The sequence below is a fragment of the Choloepus didactylus genome, chromosome 15, assembly GCF_015220235.1.
Source record: "Choloepus didactylus isolate mChoDid1 chromosome 15, mChoDid1.pri, whole genome shotgun sequence".
NCBI classification, from domain to species: Eukaryota; Metazoa; Chordata; class Mammalia; order Pilosa; family Megalonychidae; genus Choloepus; species Choloepus didactylus.
The window spans coordinates 29,026,349-29,047,296 of NC_051321.1; the positions used below are offsets into that span (position 1 = coordinate 29,026,349).

The following is a 20,948-nucleotide window of genomic DNA, read 5'->3' on the forward strand; positions in this document are numbered from 1 at the left end:
TCCATACCCAGCCCTCCCATTCCATCTTCCCCATAAGAATAGTAAAATATAACCAGAATTCTTTGCTGCAAACTCATGTAAATTGTTTCTAGCTCTAGGCAGCTGGTTACTTGCAAGGCTAAATTACAGAGACAGCATCTGATCTCACTTTGGAAATCATTTGCATGACCATATGATCAATAATCAGGTTTGCTATTTTACAAGTAAGAATGGAAGTTCTCAAAGTATCTGCTGCTGGGCATGAAGTAATCACTGTAGGCTTTCATCTGCCTCTGATGTATCAGGGCACCCAGTAAAGTGACCACAGGTTATGCAACCAAGAATCAAATTGCAAAGGCAAGCCTATATTAATAGGTAATGAAGAAGGGAGCGATAGAGAACAAACGTGTCACTTTGTGTTTACTTTGAGCTCCAACGCCTTCTGCTGGTTTTCCTGAGATAGCTGCTCACAAATCAAACTGTGTTGTTCATTCTCTTGCTGAAGTTTAGCATTTCTCATCTGAAACTGCTCGAGTTCCTTTGCAGCTCTCTCATTCAGTATCTGAAAGATGCAGAAGGAGCTGGTTAAAGCTTTTTAATCTGATTACAATATCTGCACATACACACAGAAGGCCCTGCAAACCTCCTGGGACGATAAAAGAAACCACAGTTTTTTGTCTTTGTAGAAACTGTTCTTTATCCCTGATGAAAACACTAATGCTCCCAGATATGATAGATGGTAAATGACTGAGGAAAATGACGCCTTCTAATGAATAACACACTAAGCATACCTTTTTTTCTGAGAGTCTTGGGAAGTGTTGTTCACAGGTGGTGGATAAATATTTTAATGCCTGTTTGCCATTTGGCAGGCTTCACATACGCAACAATTGCTATAATCGTTGCAAATGAGCTAGAGATTCAAATGGGTTTTATCAGCTGTGGGGGCTCTGAAGCTACATCTCCAGAAGCAAATCCTGCATTAACATGCCTACAACATTTTCTTAAACAGAACCGTTCACTATCACCCACACACAGCCAATTCTCCCTTAATACAACTTAAGTTGAACCCGTGGAACAGCAGTTTAGTGATTTATATCTGCCTGATTTCAGTGTCAGCCAGATGTTCCTCTTCCCTGCCTTGACTATACTGAGAAGACAAGGTTTTATAAAAATAGAGGATTATGGGGGGGGGGGCATTTATACTGAGGGACTATCAAGGAGGTGAAAGAAGAGCAAATGATCTGAAAAAAAAGAAATGAAAAGATGGTTTAGGCACTTACTCCAACATATAACTTCCATGCATGCAAAAGTTAAGCATTAAAGAATCCATCTGATTCCCCATCCATAGGGAGTACATAAAATGTAGCCAGCTACCCTAAAAATGAAATTGTTTTACATGAAATCTGGATATTGCTAAAGAAAGCACTATAGTTTCATCATGATGTCCAAATTCTATCAAAAGACTTTCTCTTCAATTTCATGCTCAAAGAAGTCTCATGTTTTTCTTCTGGAGACTGCACTTTGTGTGTTGTCCATTTGATTTCTGGCTTTATATAAACTTAATAAAGCAACTGACAAACATGTTCTAATATCTATTCTTTTAAGTAGAGAAATGCTATATAGTTTCTTGAAAATTCTTGGGAAACAAACTTTCTGACAGAAAATATTTTTTTAAAATCACTTTTTTCAATTGCAGGAATTGCTTCTTTAGGAAAAGAAGAAAAAAGATTAGAATTATTAATATATGTATTACTTTAAACCCCTATAACAGGGGAAACCTTAAAAACAGGACCTTCTTTAAAAAGCATGAAGACTGAGTACAGTTTTTAAACCGGAAGCCTAAAAATAAATCTGTTATAAATAAGCCATGTTATATTCACACAGTGGAAGATACACAGCAATGAGAGTGAATGGTTTATTGAGCTCTGTTCACTAGAACTTTCTGCCACTTTGGGAATGTTGTATATCTGTGCTGTCCAATGCGATATCCACCTGCTACATGTGGCTACTGAGCACTTGAAACGGTGCTAGTGCAACTGAAGAATGGAATTTTTACTTTTTAAAAAACTGTAATTAATTTAAAATTAAAGGTGGCTAGTGGCTACCATATTGGACAGCGCAGGTCTGTAACTAAATGGCAACAATATGAATGACTCTCACAAACATAATATAGAGAAAAAGAAGTTAGAAACTAAAGAGTGCATCCTGTATGACTCCATTTCTGTAAAGTTCAAAAACAGGCAAAACTAATCTCTACTTGGAAGTGAAAATAGAGAACTTTGGAGGAGCTAGTGACTGGGAGGGGCCACAAAAGGGGCAAGAGGACTGGCAGTGATTTGTTTTTTAATCGGGGTGCAGATTACCAAGATGCACTCAACTGGTAAAAATTCATCAGGCTGGACATGTGTGATATATACACTTTTCTCTGTGCATATTACATATCGATAAAGGGTTAAAAAGAAACTAACCTGTTGGAGCTGGATAAAAGGAGGGCATAACTACCTATAAGAGCCACTTAAAGACCAAAGGTAGTGCCAACGGTTGCGTTACCAAAATCAACAGTAGAAACATGTCACCGACTCTCCAGCTTCCCAGACAAAACTCAAAATGCAAAAAAAAAATCCGCCCTGAGCAAAGGCCAACGTTCTCGTTCTCGTTCTGGTTCTCGCGAGAATCCCCAGGAACACCCATTCCTGCTGACCTTCTGCTCCTTCAGCTGCTGCTCCAGCCTATGGAGCTCCTCTTTGCTCTTCTGTACGTATTGCTGCAGGGCCTTAATTTCTGTCTGCTTGGTGTCCATGTCCGTCTGAATCTGCTTGAGCTCTTTCTCTAGTTTTTCCTTATTTCGATACTCCCGCGAAGCTTCATTCTGACGTACCTGGATTTCTTGTTGGAACTGTGGGCACGGAAAGAGCAGGGAAGACAGATTAACCCCTCACGGTGGCAGGGTTCCACCAGCCACACTTCCCCCTCTCTTAGGTCTGTCATATTATGGGCAGTTACTTTGAAGTAGCATTTCCTCTTTAGGACTGTGATCTTTGAGCCCCAAGTTTAAAACTTTTTACAGGATATTCTGTATTTTTCAAGGCCTTGACACTAAACGCAGCGCAAGAAGTCCACAAAGGACAGCATAAAATCTGATTAAATCTGCAAGCCCAGGGTTCTAGGGAGGTTATACATGGAAAGAGTTCCTCCAAATGAACTCTTACCGGCTCCCCTAAATATGAAATTGTGTTTTACATGAGTCCTGGATATTGCTAAACAAATCGTTATGTAGATATCATGATGTCCAAATTCTAGGAAAAGCCTTTGTCTTAAATTTCATGCTCGAAGTAGTCTCATGTTTTTCTCCTGGAGACTACAATTTGAATTTGACTTCTGACTTTATTTAAAGGTGTTCAGATGGATTCAGCTATGTGGCTTCCTTATAAGGGCAGGAACGATTTCTGCCATCTCCAAAAGCAGTGCCCTCTGGACTTCACATCTGAGCACATCTGTTTGGGCCAGAATTGTAAGCTGGGAGTTTTTGCCTCAGCAATTTCTAGAACAGGGAAAACTAAGAAAGAAAATGGCTCTTACAGGAACAAACAGAAAAGCAGGCAAAATAGTGGGTGCTACTTTGGGCATAAGGGTATAAATTTGAGAGAGGGACAAGATAGAAAGGGAGAGTGGGGAAGGACAGAACGTCCTTGGGAAGGTAATATTCCCTCATCGTGCCCTCTGTGGTAGGCAGACCTGACTGATGGTCTGCTCTGCCTCTTCTCTTGATCGCTCAGTTTCTTGCTGCTGTTCAGTGGTCTGAGCTAAAGACTCTCGTAATTTCACCACTTCTGTCAAGAGCTGGTCTCGCTCCTTTGTTACTTCTTCTTTGAACTTCAGTAAATCTCGGATGCTTAAAAAAAGAAGACAGAAGTCAGACTAAATGGCTGTCTGCTCAGAGGTTCTTTTCATCCTGTGAGCTCATTTTCATGACTCAAAGACTCAAGGTCAACAGTTAACACTCTTCAGGCATTAAAGGGACAGATCTTTATGGCTTGACACTGGGAACTTCTTATGATATGTTAATTGAAAAAGAAGCTGACCAATAACAACATGTATAATATGACCCGTTTTGATTTTTAAGAAAATACCATGCCTTTGTGTGTGTGTGCGTGCATGTGTTTTATAGGCATTTTTCTAGAAGTCCAGAAAAATAAGTACCAAATTGGTAATTTGTTACCTCTGAGGAGCAGAATTTAGGGTGAAAGAGTTGAAGGGATGATTTTTATTCCTTACTTTCCACACCTCTGTATTATTTAAATTTGTTACAATAAGGCTACATCACTATTGTCAACTCTGGTAATTAACCCTAAGAAGATGTCAATTTAGAAAATTATCTGTTTACTGTATCCACCGGAGGGCTATGATGGCAGCTATAACATAGACAATGAAGCACAAACATAAGCAAATAATATGCACTGCCAGTTTTCTATCCATTCACCCCGGGAGATTAGTTTCTCCCAAAGGGAAGCAACTCAGATAAAATGTTCCCAAGAACAAAATGTGGAAAATCATTCATAATGCCAGTTTCTGGAAGGTATGTGACAATATTCATTGATTTGAATCGTAAACCAGTTACCTCCGTATTTCAAAGCTAGTACATATGATTCAGCAAGACTTTCTGCAGAATTTGCATTTTGAGAGTGGAAAAAACTGCATCTGTTATGTCCTCCAGAATAAGTCTAGAGCAAGGCAGACACTTGAGCTGAGAAAGCGAGGAGAATTTGCATCCCGGACTCTTGCAGCTGACAGCCATCAAATGGCTGTTCAAAACACAATAATTTGACAATGTTTATTTACCAACAACATTGGTATAACATAAATGTTTAATAAGGAACCTTCAAAACCCCCTTCAAACTCTTCTTCTCAACAAACTAAACCTCAAATTATAAGGTTACCATGAAAAGAAAAGGCTACACCTGAGCACAACATTGAAGCTAGAATTTGGGGCTGGATGATTTTTAAAACTCCTATTTGAATCAGTTGTCTCGTATTGCTCTTAAGTAGTTGCTTTGAATATGTTTGACCTCTTTAATAAGAAGATAGAATCTATCATTTCAGACACCGCATCTTCTTTGTTTTTCCTATTCTCTCCCCCAATACCTGCACTTAGAATTTTCAATCAAATTTGAATAAATGCATCTATAAATCTTAAGCTACCTAGAGAGCAGTTAGATTTTGGTTAAGGATGTCCAAGAAAGTGAATGCTCATTCCTGATTCATTGATTCAATGTTTTGTTTGCCTGCACAGTACTAGAGTCCTGGAAGGGATATAAAGGAATCTTCCTTCCTTCAAGGAGTTCGCAGCCTAGGGGTAGGAAAATACATCAAGAAATAATTTCAATACAACATGATCAGGGCCATACTGGAGGTAGGTGTTGGGTCCTATGGAAACAGAAAATGCAGTGACTCTTTCTGCCTGGTTATTGGAGTGGGGATGAGGGAGAAGGGGTGAGGTTGGAACAGAGTTGCTGATGGTAATGAAGATAAGATGGTGTTTGAGATGGGTCTTGAAGGATGAATAGGAGTTTACCATGTGACGAAGGGCAGAAAAGGCATTCCATGCATAGAAAACAGCTTGAGCAACATGGTGTGGCTGCACGTTAAGCTAGAGAGGCTGATTGCGACAGATCTATGAAGGGCTCTGAAAGTCACGCTCAAGAGCCTGGCCTTTATCCTTAGGGCATGGATAGCTATTGAAGGTGCTCATGCCGTGGATGGGTACATGCAGGTCTGTATTTCAGAAGGAGACATCTGATGGCTACATGGAGGCTGGGATAAGGAGGGGAGATGTCTCCTTGAAGACAGAGAGATCAGTTAGGGGGCTACTGCCAAAGCCAGCAGAGAATGGGGCACAAACCAAGGCAGTAGCACTGGCAATAAGGAGGAAGAAAAGATAATAAGTGATGCGTAGAAGACCAGATAAACAATTAGAAACTTTAAGGGATGTGGGACTGACGGGTGGAGAGCAATTCTGTTTTCTGATCTAGAGCTTGAGGGAGTCGGAAGGATTGTGATGTGACTTATTATTGGGGTGTGTAAGGTAGGAGCTAGGAGTCTGGGCAGGAAGGCAGCCAGTTCCATTCTATACATATTTAAGAGAAATAAAGCCAAAATATTTACTTTGTGAAACTATAGTATGGATTTTTATAGACCCTAAAGGTTAATATAATCACAAATTAGAAGTTTGGGGGTGTGGAAAAAGAGAGTATTAAAAAGAAAAAAAATAACAATGGACAGAAAACAATCTCCAGGAACCCAACAAAGAAGGAGAGTCCTTAGCATATGACAATCCCAATCCTAGATATCTACCCAAAAGAACTGAAAGCAGGGACTGGGACAGACACTTATAAGCCGATGTTCATTGCAGCATTATTCACAATAGCCAAAAGATAGAAACAACCTAAGTGTCCACCGGCAGACGAATGGATAAACAAAATGTAGTACACACAATACAATGGAATATTATTCATCCATAAAAAGGAATGAAGTTCTGATACATACAACAACATGGATGAACCTAGAAAACATTATGCTAAGTAAAATAAGCCAGATCCAAAAGGGCAAATATTATGATTCCACTTATATGAAATATCTAGAATAAGCAAATTCATAAAAACAGAAAGTAGATTAGAGGTTACCAGGAGCTGGGGCTAGGGAGAAGGGGAAGTTATTGCTTAACAGGTTCTGAGTTTCTGTATGGGGTAACGAAAACCTTCGGAAATAGTGGTGATTGTTGCACAACATTGTGGATGTAATTAATGCCACTCAATTATATACTTAAAAATGGTTAAATATATATATTGCCACAGCAAAAAAATATTTCTTAAAAGAAGAGAGTCTTGTCTCACAGAGAATATTCAAGAAGATGCTGACAAGTTCCAGGCTTTCTGCTGAAGAAGGAGCCTCTGCAACACCAAGTTCAACATAAGTCAAGAGGGCAACAACCTACTTGTTATCTTGGTCCATTGACAGTCCAGATCCTTGCTCGACTAGTTTGGTTAGGTTCACTATTTCCTCTTTCAGCGCAAGAATCGTCTCCTTTGCCTTCTGCTCCTTGTCGTAGGCTGAGTCCACCATCTTCCAGGCCTTCTCGATTTCCTAGAGGGGCCATCGGATATCATGAGGAAAACCAAACTGGGTTCCAGGTGCAAGATAAACTGAGCAAATAGAATACCACTACTACAATATAATAGTCATTTATGGATATATGTTATTTATATTTTATACATTATTCATTACATTTATATTGACTTATTAAATTGCTCAACATCAGCTAATCAATACTGAATATGAGACTTAAGGAAGGGAACTGGCAAAGGGAATTTTTTTCTTGTGTAGGTGAGTATGGCTCCAAGGCTCACATAATTGCAAGGGCTGCTGAAATTAGGGGGATTATTTCTAATAAAGATGTTAAGATAGGCTTGTAAAATTAAAAATGAAAACTTATATGCTCTCCTAGTCCAGATATTTTATAGAAAAAAAAAAATCCTCATCACATAGGAAAGATCATAGATCCAAGCCCTAAATTTGATAGATTACAAATAAAAAAACATATTTTGTCTTCAGTCCCCAAGTGGGCTCCTGGATAGCAATGTGAGCTTTAGAACAATCACTAGCAATACAGTCCTTGCTGTTACCTAATTATGCACAACAATCTTGATACTTCCCATTTTAAAATTCTCAAGCTCAGGCATTCTGATCAAATGCTTAGAGGGGAATAACGAAGCCCATAACAGGGAATGGAAACAATGAATGAGGCAGCTTTGGTTTCCTTAATGTTATGAAATACAATGTGGAATATTAACAAATACTTAAAAGTGAAGCAGATACTTAAAATTTCAGCAAATGAGCAAAGCACAGCAAGTGTTGCAATAGCCTTGACTTTTCTACCTTCACTTAACCTTCTTGCAAAACTTGATCAAGTAGAATATGAGTCCCATACACAGGTGAGGATCTATAAGCTTTAGGAGAAAAAAAATCCATTTTTATGTTTACATGGAATAAAATGGACAGAAGATAATATTTAATTTAATCAAATAAATTCATGCTCACTATTTACACTAGAGAGAGACATGACTTTTGGGTAACCCCAGCACATAATTTAGTGGTTCAAACAAAATGTTGGTTTGTGACAAATGTTCTGTTTTCAACAAAATTAATGAAGGATACTTAAATGAAAATATGATTATATGAAGTTTTGTACAAATCAATTTAGCAATTAGATTTCTGATGAATTCATGATTTCCGTTTCCAGTTTTAAAATTTACAACGAAAGTGTTTTTCCCATCATAAAATGAGTTAAAGTCTTCTTATACTGGTTTTTCAACAAGGAGCAGAAGAAAATGACAATAGGGAGAAAACTTGTCACTAAAAAAAAGTAGTTTCTGAGAAATCAGATAAGCCATACTTTGTACTGGTCTTGGAAATTAATTTGAATTGGGTGACATCTAATTGCATCATATCAAGAGAATTATCTTAAAAGTCTGTAAATTATCTCAAAGCAAGGTTTTAATTATTAATTTAAAAATCTCAAGTTTTTGTCACCCTGAGATTAACGAGAAGCATTTATCAGTTCTACCTTCAAAATAATACAACACACTTGAGGATTAAAAAAAAAAAAAGTGTAAGTCAAAACCATAATTCCCCAATATCCTCCCAGACTGAGTCCCTTTTCTCTCATTATGACAAATTGTGAGGATCGAGGGAAAGAGGGGTTACTACAAAGGAACATCATGAAAATTACCATCTGGGAATTCTCAAAATTATCTCACCTAAAATATTTGGAAAAGAAGAAAAAGTAAAATAATAAGCTATCATCATGAGATATTGAATTACTCATCTTACATCAAACAAAACATCTTGAGATTCCTAATATTGCATTTACTTACCTTTAATTCTTTTTGCTAACCCATGATTTCCTAGAGCCAAGCCAGTAAGGTTCTACGTTATTTTCCACACCCAGCCTACTTATTTTCTTTGGAAATGAACATCATTCCCTAGGTTTAATGAATCTATACACCACATAAATTTTTACTTAGTAACTCATTCAGTACCAGGCTAGAGCTGGCAATACAATGAAAGTCTCATGTTTCAAATACAGGAAGCACTTATGACACCTCTCCATGGGTTTCGTTCCTAGAGGGTCACTGACCTTCTTGAGGGATGCGATGGTGGTCTGATCATCCTGAGAGAGCTTCAGGGCAGTGGCAACCTTGGCGGAATTAACCACAATCTCTGCATTTAGCTCTCTGCATTTGGCCATCAGACGCTTCTCATTGTCATAGGACTTTTTCATTACAGCATGAAGCTTCTCATATTCAATCCTAAATTTCTCCAAACTTTTGTCTCCTGAAAGTTCATTGAGAACCTCCTGAAAATCCCTTTCAATTTCTTCAAACGCAGTTTCTTCCAGAATTAATTTTTCAGGCTTTTCCTGTACAAGAGAGTGGGGATAAGAAATCGGCATAGCAACATTTACACCACTGCTATTAAGGAATCACTATGAATGTAATGAAAGACCTTCAGACAATCAAAATAAAAGCCACAGACAAGCAGAAATTAAGACTCTATGGTGGAGAAGCTTCCTTGTTCATCTCCTGATGCATTAACGATTAGCAAATTATTATTATTAATATTTATATTAAATGTAAGCTTATATTCATAAATACAATAGTATTTCCTACCACATAGGGTTGTCAAGGGCTGGATTAAATGGGACAATTCATGTTAAGCACTTAGCTAAGTGCCTGGAAAACAGTAGGAGCTCAATAAATTTTGATAACTGATATGAGTATTCCAAGCCCTGGTCACTTTTCATTCCATCCTGCTTCCTACTGTCCCCAGGGCTGCAGAGAGAGGCCTTGAAATGGCAAGGCCAAACATAGGGAGATTTTAGCATGGATATCATGAGATCACACATACACACAAGGAAATCCACATGAAATATGGAATATTATTCTAGTCAAGATTCCATCATTTTCATCCCTTAAAAAAGTTGGGCTAAGTCATCCCCACAAGTATATTAAAATACCCCATGTGCAAAGTTCATGGGCCTCTTCTATCCTTAGCTGGGCAACAAATTATTTTAAAATATAAGCCCAGACATGTAAATGTACTTAAAGCAAGTCTGGCTATGACTTCGATGAGAAACCAGAGTTAATGATATAGGAATTCTTATTTCCCCAGTTCTTTGTATATATAGCACAATAATAAAAAAAGAATGGGTATGGTTAATATATTCATTCATTCATTCATTTAGCAAACATTTATTGAACACTTGCTGTATGTAAGTTCTGTGATAAAGCCTGTAGAAGATAAGAAGGTAAGGAAAAAGCCTTCCCACAGGGAATTTATACTTTAATAGTAAATGGGATATGTATGAAGATAATGGAAGTGTAGAATTTGAGGCCTGCCGTAAAATGGATTCCAACTTCTATAAAACCCATAGAAAGATGGAATTACTCCCAGCAGCAAGAATTAAAGCACATTTCATAAAGGAGGTGGCATCTGACCAGGCCCAGAAGGAAGAATGGAATTTTCATAGGTAGATATGGGGACAAAGGGCAGTCCCAGCACAGGGCAAAACTTGAGCAAATATCCGGCATTTGTGGAGGCCTTGAATAGCATTCTAAGGAATATGGAGAGTGTTATTCTATAGACCACAGGGCCACTCGAGATTTTTGAGCAAAAGACTGATAAGGTTGGCAAGATCTTATTTATGATTACAAAATTATGCTCTGATATTCCACACACAAGAAAGGACTTGGGCATCAAAATTATTGCTAATCAAAGAAACCAACTGAGACCATCTCTAATCCCAATAATAAAGCAAAATCCCAATTCACTCTGAAGATTTTGGGTAAGGAGTCTAATTTACAATCTGCTTTGACAATCCTGACTTGCCCAATATGGAGAAAATCTACGTATTTTTGCTTTTCACGAACACTTGAACTATTAATTAAATCTCTAAAGACAGCATGCAAGCAAAGCTCATTCTTTGGATATTATCCCCAAAATAGATGTGGAGTCACAGCCATATCCATAATATTTCATATAACAACTTTAAGACTAATTTTAAACTCAACAGAGGTTTTCTTCCTGACTAAAAGCTGATTATTGCAAGACGTCAATGTAGCAATTCCACAAAGGAGGAAAAATCATATTAAGGAAATATGGTGCTGCTGCAGCTCTGTGCTTTCCCCTTGTTGATGCTAAACATGAGCACACACAAAAATTCATCATGGCAATGTTCTCAGTTCCATCCCTGTAAATGACATTAATGCCAACACTTGATCACTAGCCTAATGATTTGTTTGCAAACCAGGTTTTCCCTGTGTACTTGGCACTTATCAAAGGAATGGAAAAATATCAAAGAAAGAAAAGTTTTAAAAGAAACTTTTATTTAAAAAAAAGAGAGAAATTTGTTCATATTGCCATTTAAAAATACTATTAAGAGCAAAGCAAATAGAATCTATCTGTGACCAATAAACAGTATCTATCCCATTGTGGCATATAATGGTATCTATTTCAGGAGCATGGTAACAACATCACCTGATCAGAAAAGAACTGTGATATTCTTCAGTCAACACCTATCTACTGAGTGCTTACGAAGCACTGTTCTAGGTGCTGGGAATACCAATTAGTGGGAAGAAGGAAAAGGAAAAAAGGAAAAGAGACTGCATTAAAAGCTGAGGCCAGAGTGAAAATGGATAACTCTGAAAGCAGAGGAAAGGAAAACTTGATTGAGATTAAGCAAGAAAAAAAAAATAGAAGAAAGGAAGAAATGAGAGGCAATAATCAAAGGAATAATAAGCTCCATAGTATTGTAATTTGAGGCTTATGTGTAGGGAATGAAGAAGAATGGAAAAAAACAAGGTATCTAGGAGAGAGCGAAGGAGGAAATATCCAACAACAACAACAAAAAGGAAAACATGAAGGAGACCTAGAAGGAACAAGAATAGGAAATGGGAAGAAAAGATGTGAATGAGTGTGGGTAATAGGAAGAAGTAATGAGGCTATGGGAGCAGTTATGTCAGAGAGAGATGAGCATGATGGAGCCCAGACGAGTGCAGAAGATGGAGGGTTTAGAAGGGATTGGGCAGTAGAAGAGACTGGGGGTTGCTGATCACAGGAAGAAGGAGTCCATAAAAGGAGACTAGAGATGGAGGATATGGAGTGATGAGGGGATGTGAATGGTATGGAGGATACAAGGAGAGGAACTGAAATAGGGCCAGAGGCATGATGGGGAAAGAAGCTGGGACAGGACCAGCTTCATAGTTGTGTGACCTGAGCAGTTCCACAGGGCACAGAGCTTGGAAAGTCTTCATCCTTGGTTTAATGTTCTGCTGTCTTAATTTTTTTTAAACGAGGAGCCCTATGTTTTAATTTTTCCCTGGGCCCCACAAATGATGTAGCTGGTCGTGAACTGACCATGATGGGTCAGATGGTGGAGGGCTCTAATGGGGTGATGAAGGACTTGGGTAGGGCCTTATGACTGCAGGAGGATGGGAGTGGATGGACACTGTGAATGGCAAGTGAACAAGGACCTGAGATTATCAGGGTTAAGACAAGGGGTCATTGAAGGATGGCAGAAATGACCTTTCATCAATGAGGCTGAAGATGGGGTCTACTATAATATGAGAGAGTGAACGGAGGCTACAAGATAAATGAATGACACAGGAGTCAATGAATGAAGAGAAGCAGTGGTGGGGTGAAGGGCTTTAATGAAAGTGTGTTACAGAGGTGATCAGATAACAGGAAATTAGTGTGGACAGGGGCAGTGAATGGATGACAGTAGGTGTCTATGAAGTCTTCTTCCAGACTCTCCTAGTCAACTTAGCCGTCTCCAGTATTTCTATGTGCACATCTCTTGTGTTATCACCTAATGGCTAGGTGATAAAGTCTAGGGATGGTTGCTTGTGATGTGTGGATCTAAGAACTCATGAATTTCACACTGCGGTTAGCACAACACCAGTTTAATAGTGGAGGGTGGAGGCGGGGCAGGGAGTAAATGTCCACCAAATTGAAGGAGGAACCGGAAGGGGGAAATAGGAGTCAGAGCCAACCGTGAGAAGGGGAGGTGAGGCTGCGGGGGAGAATGGGATGTATTGCTGGGGGGATATCGGAATCAGTGGATGTGACTGAGGATGAGTCGACAGTAGGAGAGAGGACAGTGGGGAGGGTTCGAGCGAGAGGCGACAGAGAGAGGGCGCTGACTCCTGACCTCAGTCATCCTGACGCTCTCTGGGGGCGGCCTCTGAGGCTGCTGTAGAGATCGCGGAAACTGGGCCGGAGTCTGGAGAAGGGGCTGCGCACTGCCCCCAGCGTCTAAAACCGCGCCACGTTATCTCTACCCCCTGCCAAGGGCCGAAACCCGGCGCTCGGCGCGTCCTCTTGTCGCCTGGCAACCGCCACGCCCTCTTGGTGCGCTTGCTGACGTTCAAAAGGGGAGGAGCCTCTAAAGCCGCACCTAGGCAGTGTTTCCAGAGTTATATGCAAATATTCCCTAAACGAGGCGGAGCCTATGAAATGAGGGGCAGTGCCTCTAAGAGGGTGGGAGGAGTCCTAAAGTGTGCACAGAAGTTAGAAACACCAAAAAGAAACCAGAGGGCGCACTGGAAGAGGCATCCCAGAAAGAGCACGGTGGGGGAGGTTGGGGAGCCAGTAATTGAGACCCAAGGACAAAGGCTTAGAAGGAAATGTGAATCAGAGTGTTCTGGATGAGGCAGACCAGCCATACGCTCTGCTCCCTGTGACAGAGAGGAACAAGAAATAATTTCAGTTCAGGTCAGTTCAACCCTTAAGAAGCAACTACTGTGTGCAAGACACGGAGGGACAACTAAGGAGAGAAAACACAGACCCCGCCTTCAAAAGATTTAGAGTCACTCACTACTGGTGAGGAAAATAGGGTAAGGAACTAGGAAGCACTTTGGAAAATTGTGGAGTCACGGCGTGAAACCCTCCATAGCATCTGGGGCTTCTCTCCCATTGCCTTTTTCTCCCCTTCTCCTCCTTCCTCTCCCTTTCCCCCTTTTTTCCTCCTCTCTTCCTCCTCGTCCTCCACATCCCCTCCTCCTCCTCCTCCTTCTTTCTCCTTCTTGCTCTCCTTCTCCTTTTCTTTCTCTTCCTTCTCCTTCACCTTCCCTTTGGACCTCAAGTGCAAAGTTGCATTATATTGCTTGGGCTCATGAAACAGGTAAGGTCCCTCTCTTATTTATTTTTTTTCCTCTTCATTCCCATCCCTACTCCCACCCCAACCCCCAACTCCCATCCTCAACCCTATAGGCATCCCTGCTGCTATGTAGTTTTGAAAAATGTACAGCCTTTTTGTTCATGTGTATATATTTTAATTTTAATAACATGATCAGACTTTTAAAATCATCTTATTTTCTTCTTTTTAAACCCAACGTTCTTTTGAAAGATTCATCCTTGTTGCACTTGGTATTGTAATTCATTGTAGTTCATTGCTTCTGATTGCTGCATAGCATTCCATATCGTGCATTTACCACATTTTCCTTCCATTCCCCAAGTAATGGACACCTCCAACTCTCCAGTGCTGCAAACACCACAGTGATGACCATCCTTGTGGCCCCTTGTGGACCTGTGCACTATTCCTCTGAAATATATTTCTAGGAGTGACATTAAGTCATAGGGGGTGCACAGACCATGGAATCCAGCCGAGGTGCTAGTGGGGATTAAAAAAACAAAAACAAAAACAAAATCAATAAGGCCTGCTTTCTCTCCTAAGCCATGTACCTTGGCAGAGGGCTTTGACTGCTAGAAGAAAATGAGTCTTTTTCTTCCCACCAAAGCTCCATTCCCTGGTCAAGCCATGAATCTAGACAGTTGTGACTATCCAGAGAGTGTGGTTTTTTCTAATTCATCTGCTCAGAGGTGCCCAATAGCCTAGTGGAATCCCTGGGTATTTAACTTCACCAAGTATTGCTAGCTTGCTTGATTATGCTCCAGAATGGCTGCTCCCCATACACTCCTAGATTCTATCCCCCACTGCTGTCCTTGCCAGCATGTAGTAATTTATTTATTCTCAAGCACTCAAATAGTGTTTACTAAGTGCCAGATACTATCCTAAGTGCTTTACAAATACTGACTCATCATATTAGCCAATTTTCTAATTTTTGTCAGTATTGTAGAAGTAGAGTATTTTGGGTTTAATTCGCATTTCTCTAACTATCAGTGAAATTGAGCATTTCTTCATATATCATAGTCCATTTAGGGTTCCCTGCTGTGATTTGCCTATACATAGCCTTTGCCTATTTTTTTAATTGGTCTTTTTCTTTTTGATTTGCTATAGGTTGTGGTAAAGTCTGAACATAAATCTGCTTTCAAAGACTGGAAACTGTGCTTGTGATGTATTTTGTGAAATAGTAATCCTTAATTTTGATAGTGTGACCCTTTGTCTATTTTCTTTTTCTTTTTCTTTTTTTTTTTTTACTTTTTATATGCTTTCTCTGTATGATTTCAAAGGTTTTTCTCAACCCCGAGGTCATAAAGATATTCTCTGTCATTTTCTTGTATTAGCTTCATAGCTTTACTTTTCACATTCTGATTTCTGATCCTTCTAGAATTCACCTTTGTTCATGGCATGAAATAGGGATCAAGTGTTATTTTTCTCCATGGAATGAGCTGCTTTTCCATCATATCCTTTATTAAACAATGCATTCTTTCCCAAGTGGTTTGGGAAAGTTCCCACATACACATGGGTCTGTTCTGAGCTCTCTGGTCTCTTCCTGTGCTGTATGACAAGGTTTTTATTACTATGTGATCTAGTTTGCTAATGCTGCCGGAATGCAAAACACCAGAGATGGATTGGCTTTTATAAAAGGAGGTTTATTTCATTACACAGTTACAGTCTTAAGGCCATAAAGTTTCCAAGGTAACACATCAGCAATCGGGCACCTTCGCTGGAGGATGGCCAGTGGTGTCCAGAAAACCTCTGTTAGCTGGGAAGGCACATGGCTGGTGTCTGCTCCAAAGTCCTGGTTTCAAAACAGCTTTCTCTCAGGATGTTCCTCTCTAGGCTGCAGTTCCTCAAAAATGTCACTCTTAGTTGCACTTGGAGTGTTTGTCCTCTCTTAGCTTCTCCAGAGCAAGAGTCTGTTTTCAACAGCTGTCTTCAAACTGTCTCTCATCTGCAGCTCCTCTCTCAGCTCCTGGGCGTTCTTCAGAATGTCCCTCTTGGCTGTAACTCCTCTTCAAAATGTCACTCACAGCTGCACTGAGTTCCCTCTGTCCATCAGCTCATTTATATGGATCCAGTGACTCAATTTAGACCCAACCTGAATGGGCAGAGCAACACCTCCATGGAAATTATCCAATCAGAGTCATCGCCCACAGTTGGGTGGGGCGCATTCCAAAGAAACACTCAAAGAATAACAATCTAATCAACACTGATAACATCTGCCCACACAAGATTACATTGAAGATAATGGCGTTTGGGGGGACATAATACATTCAAACTGGCACACTATGGTTTTGTAGTCAGTCATCAAGGTTGAAGGGCAAGTCCTCATCCCTACTTTTTCTATGTCAAAATAGCTTCGACTATTCATGGACCTATATCCTCCCATAGAATTTTTGGGATGAGTTTGAAGTTCCTCATGAGAATTTTCTTTGGAACTGCATTGCATTGAATTTATGAATTAATCTGGAAGAAAATTTACATCTGTACAATGATCTCTCATCCATGAACTCAAACTGTATATGTGGTGGGCAAACAGGGCAAAATGTGGCTGAGGCATAATGCAAGTAGCGGGAGAAGTAGCAGAATCATGAAGCTAGAGAAGCAGGTTAAACCGAATTGCAAGCTGAGCTAATAGAAATGGAGTGGAGGGGGGTTGGGCAACGTGACTCAAGTTATTTTGTGTGTTTACAGGAAACCTGATTAAACTTGGGACTGCCAGCTCTTGGGACCACCATGATCTAGAGAGACTCTATAATATTCCTGAAGATACATAATAACAGAGAAAGACCTAGGGGGTCTTGGCCACTCAGATCAAGCACTGGTGTCAATTGTAGGATTAAGTGCTTCATATTTCCTAGGAATTCCCTAAAGGATCATTTCACAAGCAGAGGCTTGCCAAGGGGACAGCAATTCAATCTAGCAAACACTTTTTTTAAGCACCTGCTACCTGACAAGCACAAGGCTGGCCACAGGAACCACAAAGTTGGAGGAAAGAGAGAAAGGAACCTCTACAGTTAATTTGCACACAATATGATGGTATCATTCAGTACATGTCATGTGGACAGAAGCGGTATGGGAGCTCAGGGAAGCTAGACACTGATACCTGAGAGCACCGTTTATGATATGTGGATAGAAAGATCCAACCGACGGGAACAGGGAATCATAAGGAGGTGGAAAGGAACATGACGCGTTTAACTCACAGGAAAGAGATGCAGGTGTGCATGCACATGATGGATGAATGGATGGAGGGAGGGAGGGATGGTTGAACAAATTAATTTATGCTGATGGAAAGAAAATGTTTGATTTACAGTTTTCTGGATTATGGAAGACTGTTTACTTCCCACTCTGCTCCCCTTTGTTGTTATAATAAAAAGAAGCACTAGGTGGCATCATACTACCAAGACTATTAATAGGCCAACTCTGCCTCTGGAGTCACCCGCTAGACTCCAGGAGAAACATCCATGGAAATTGGTAGCCTCTAACTTAGATGAATAAGTGTGCTTCTCTTAATCTCCAATCTTGGTTCTCATTATACCCAGTTCATTTCATTTATTGAGCACTTATTATATGCCCAACCCTATGCTGCACACTGTGGGGAATACAAAAGAAGTCAGACATAAGACGCCCACCCTGAAGTCATATAAGGAGAAGCAAAATATGCATGCCACCCCTTCTGCCCCCCCTCCCCAACAATTTAGAAAACAGAATGTAGAAAGCACTAAAATATGGGTGTCAGGACAAGATTCTGTGTAATCCGGCCCCTTTGACCTTCCAGCACCTTCTCCCACACTCCTTGCCATGCTGGCTTCTTTCAATTCCTTGAGTAGGTCTTGTTCTTTCCTTCTGTAGGGACTTCACAAATGTTGATCTCCCCTCTTTATCTGGCTGACCTCCCTCTCTTCTTCCTTCAGGTCTCACTTCCTCAGGCAGCCGTTTCCTGACTAGTCTCCCCCACCATCCCCCTGCCCCCACACCACACACACACACACACACACACACACACACACACACGCACGCACACACACACAACCAGACTACCTTTTCTTTTCAAGTACCTTGCATTTCTCATTCATGGAATGTCTCACAATGGTAATTTATTAATTATGTATGTATATAAATTGTTGTTTAATATCCGTCTTGCCTACCAGACTTTGAAGCAATGAGAAAGCAAGGATCACATATGTCCTGTTTAGCTCTGTGTCTCCAGTAGCCAGCACTCTGCTCAATAAATAATTATTGAGTGAATGATTGTTGAATGAATCCTAAAATAAGGAAAACCAGTGAAGGACAGCATATGAGCAAAAGCTCCATGGAAGACATAGCCCTTGAAATTAAATTATATATATGACTTAGAGATATGGAAGAAAATAGAAGGAATCCAGAGTATGGGAAATAGCACTGAGCAGATACCAAAGCAAGAATGCAAAAATCATTCTATAGGGAGGGTGGGCTCCCTACCCAGGAACGGGGGACACTAATGTTTATGAAAGGGTGTGGGGTGAACACCTTCGAAGAATAGCAGAGAAGTGGCTGCAAACTCAAGGACCAGTGACAGCTGAACACACACCCATTCATTCTGCCAGATAACTGGATAAATGATCATGAACTATAACACCTCTGCAGAGTTCCTTGTTTGAACTTGGAAATAATTGCCCCATCAGTACCCTCCTAGGTCCTCTAAACTGTGTGCTGTAATAAAGTAATAGGAATAGCATTATGCACAACAGTGCTCACCTATTCAACAGCACCCAATGAGGATATAAAATTATCCTCCAGAAAAGCAGGAAGAAATACTGACATGCAGCCTGTTTTAGTTTGCTAAAGCTGATGATATGCAATAAACCAGAAATGGGTTGGATTTTACAGTGGGGATTTATTAACTGACAAGCTTGCAGTTCTGAGGCCGTGAAAATGTCCAACTCAAGGCATCTACAGGCGATGCTTTCTCCCCGAGGACTGGCTACCAACTATCCTCAGCTTCTCTGTCACATGGCCAGGCACAGGGCGGCAGCTCCTGGTCTCTTCTCTTCTCTTCTGGATTTCATTGCTTCCAGCTCTGGATGCTTCTCTCTCAGCTTCTCTGGGGCTTTTTTCTGTCTTTTATCTTCTTATAAAGGACTCTAGTAAGTGGATTAAGACCCACCCTGATTGAGGTGGGGCATATCTCAACTTAAGACTCTACTCACCAAAAGATCCTACTTATAATGAGTCCACACCCACAATGGGTTTACACCCACAGGAATGGATTAGCTTAGCTTTTCTGAACATGATCTTTTCTGGGGTACATACAGCTTCAAACAATCACACAGCCCTACATGTAAATTTCCAGCCTGCCACACATAGCAACTGCACCTTAAAAGAAAACCGTTCCTCAAATGAATCAGAGGTCCTAGAGGCAACTGGGGGTGAATGTGCAGAGCCCACCATCCCCTTCTCAGAGCCCACCCAGATGGATGTGCCTTCCTGGAACCATGAAGTTCTAGGTGGCCCTGCCTGCCTCCCCAAGGCCATAGATGTAGATACCTGACCTCTGTGAGGCCATTTCTGTTACTTTCCCTGGGAATTTATAACTGGGACCAAGAGCAGCAAGTCAGTATTGCTGGAGACTGGAACAGAGTATGTGATGCCCAGGAGAGGAAGAGAAAGGCAGGCTACATAGAGGGAAGAACAAATTAAATGAATAAGGAGGGAAAACCCCAAGAAAGGGAGAAAAGGATGGGGGAGAAGGGGCTTGCTTGGTTGCCAGTGCTTTTTCAGGGCCTGGTAATAGTCCCTGGGGAGGCCCAACGACACTTTCTATATTGGGCTCTGCTAGATACTATGCATCCTTATAATAAATACACTTTTTTTGTTAAGCTAGCTGAAGTGAGCATCTATTGCTTGTATCTAAAAATAAATAAAAATAAAAACCCTGACCAACACAGGTACCGTTTGCATAGGCATTCTTGTGATATTGCTGGATTTAGTATCCACAAAATTCTAAAGACTGCATTTGGTGCCCCAAACGGCATGGTAAAAACTGCTCCATTCATCATGTCTAACATTTCTCCTCCAGGCTGTTGGGAAGATTAAAAGTCCACGTGCTGCAGAAAATTGTTATCATTTATCAGCCGACCCCATGGTCACCTTAGATGACAGAGAAGGGTCCCAGCTGACTAGTGCTCTCCAAAACAGTTTGAGGCATATTTTATTCCTTTAATCTGCTACTTTTCCAGCCTGCTGCAGACCTAACTTAACAGATCATTTGTTGAGCACTTGGCATTGCTTCCCAACGGCTCTCCATACAAACTCCCCTCTTGGTCTTTGAGGAGGCAGCGAAGCTTGGGCAGATTTGTTAGAGTGATTGAAAGGTCAGGCATGCAGACGAGCCTGACACTGCTGGAAATCATTTTTACCAGGAGAACAAGACTGTCACAACCACCCAGTCATTTCACCTGCCTTGAAATTTTTTGGCTAACAGCAACTGTCCATCTCCCAGTCAGATGCCTTTGGGGTATGACTGGTTAGGCCAGCTTATTCGGTTGGTGTTTCATGCCCAAGAGGCCCAAGGTTGCAGTTTTGATGTCCTCTCTAGGACAGGTGAACACTTAAACAAACCAACTAGCTGACCAGATTGGTTAAAAAGACTAAGTGGCTCCACACAATCTATTCCCACTAGAATTAGTCAATCAATCATAATCAAAGCTTAAATCCCTTTGATAGGGGTCCATGCTTTTATTTCAATTAT

At 40.6% G+C, this 20,948-nt stretch overlaps 1 protein-coding gene across 1 annotated transcript in view; it reads right to left on the reverse strand.

Moving 5' to 3' along the window:
* Positions 1 to 13,359, reverse strand: part of CFAP58 (cilia and flagella associated protein 58) — a 105,856-nt gene extending 92,497 nt beyond the window's left edge. Inside the window, exons 1-6 of the mRNA XM_037805345.1 lie at positions 13,244 to 13,359; positions 9,173 to 9,454; positions 6,971 to 7,119; positions 3,715 to 3,871; positions 2,681 to 2,875; positions 404 to 541 (exon numbers count right to left, since the gene is read on the reverse strand). Of these exons, the coding sequence (XP_037661273.1) occupies positions 404 to 541; positions 2,681 to 2,875; positions 3,715 to 3,871; positions 6,971 to 7,119; positions 9,173 to 9,454; positions 13,244 to 13,252 (930 nt within the window). The 5' untranslated portion in view covers positions 13,253 to 13,359. The remainder of the gene's footprint in view (positions 1 to 403; positions 542 to 2,680; positions 2,876 to 3,714; positions 3,872 to 6,970; positions 7,120 to 9,172; positions 9,455 to 13,243) is intronic.
* Positions 13,360 to 20,948: the final 7,589 nt, after the last annotated feature.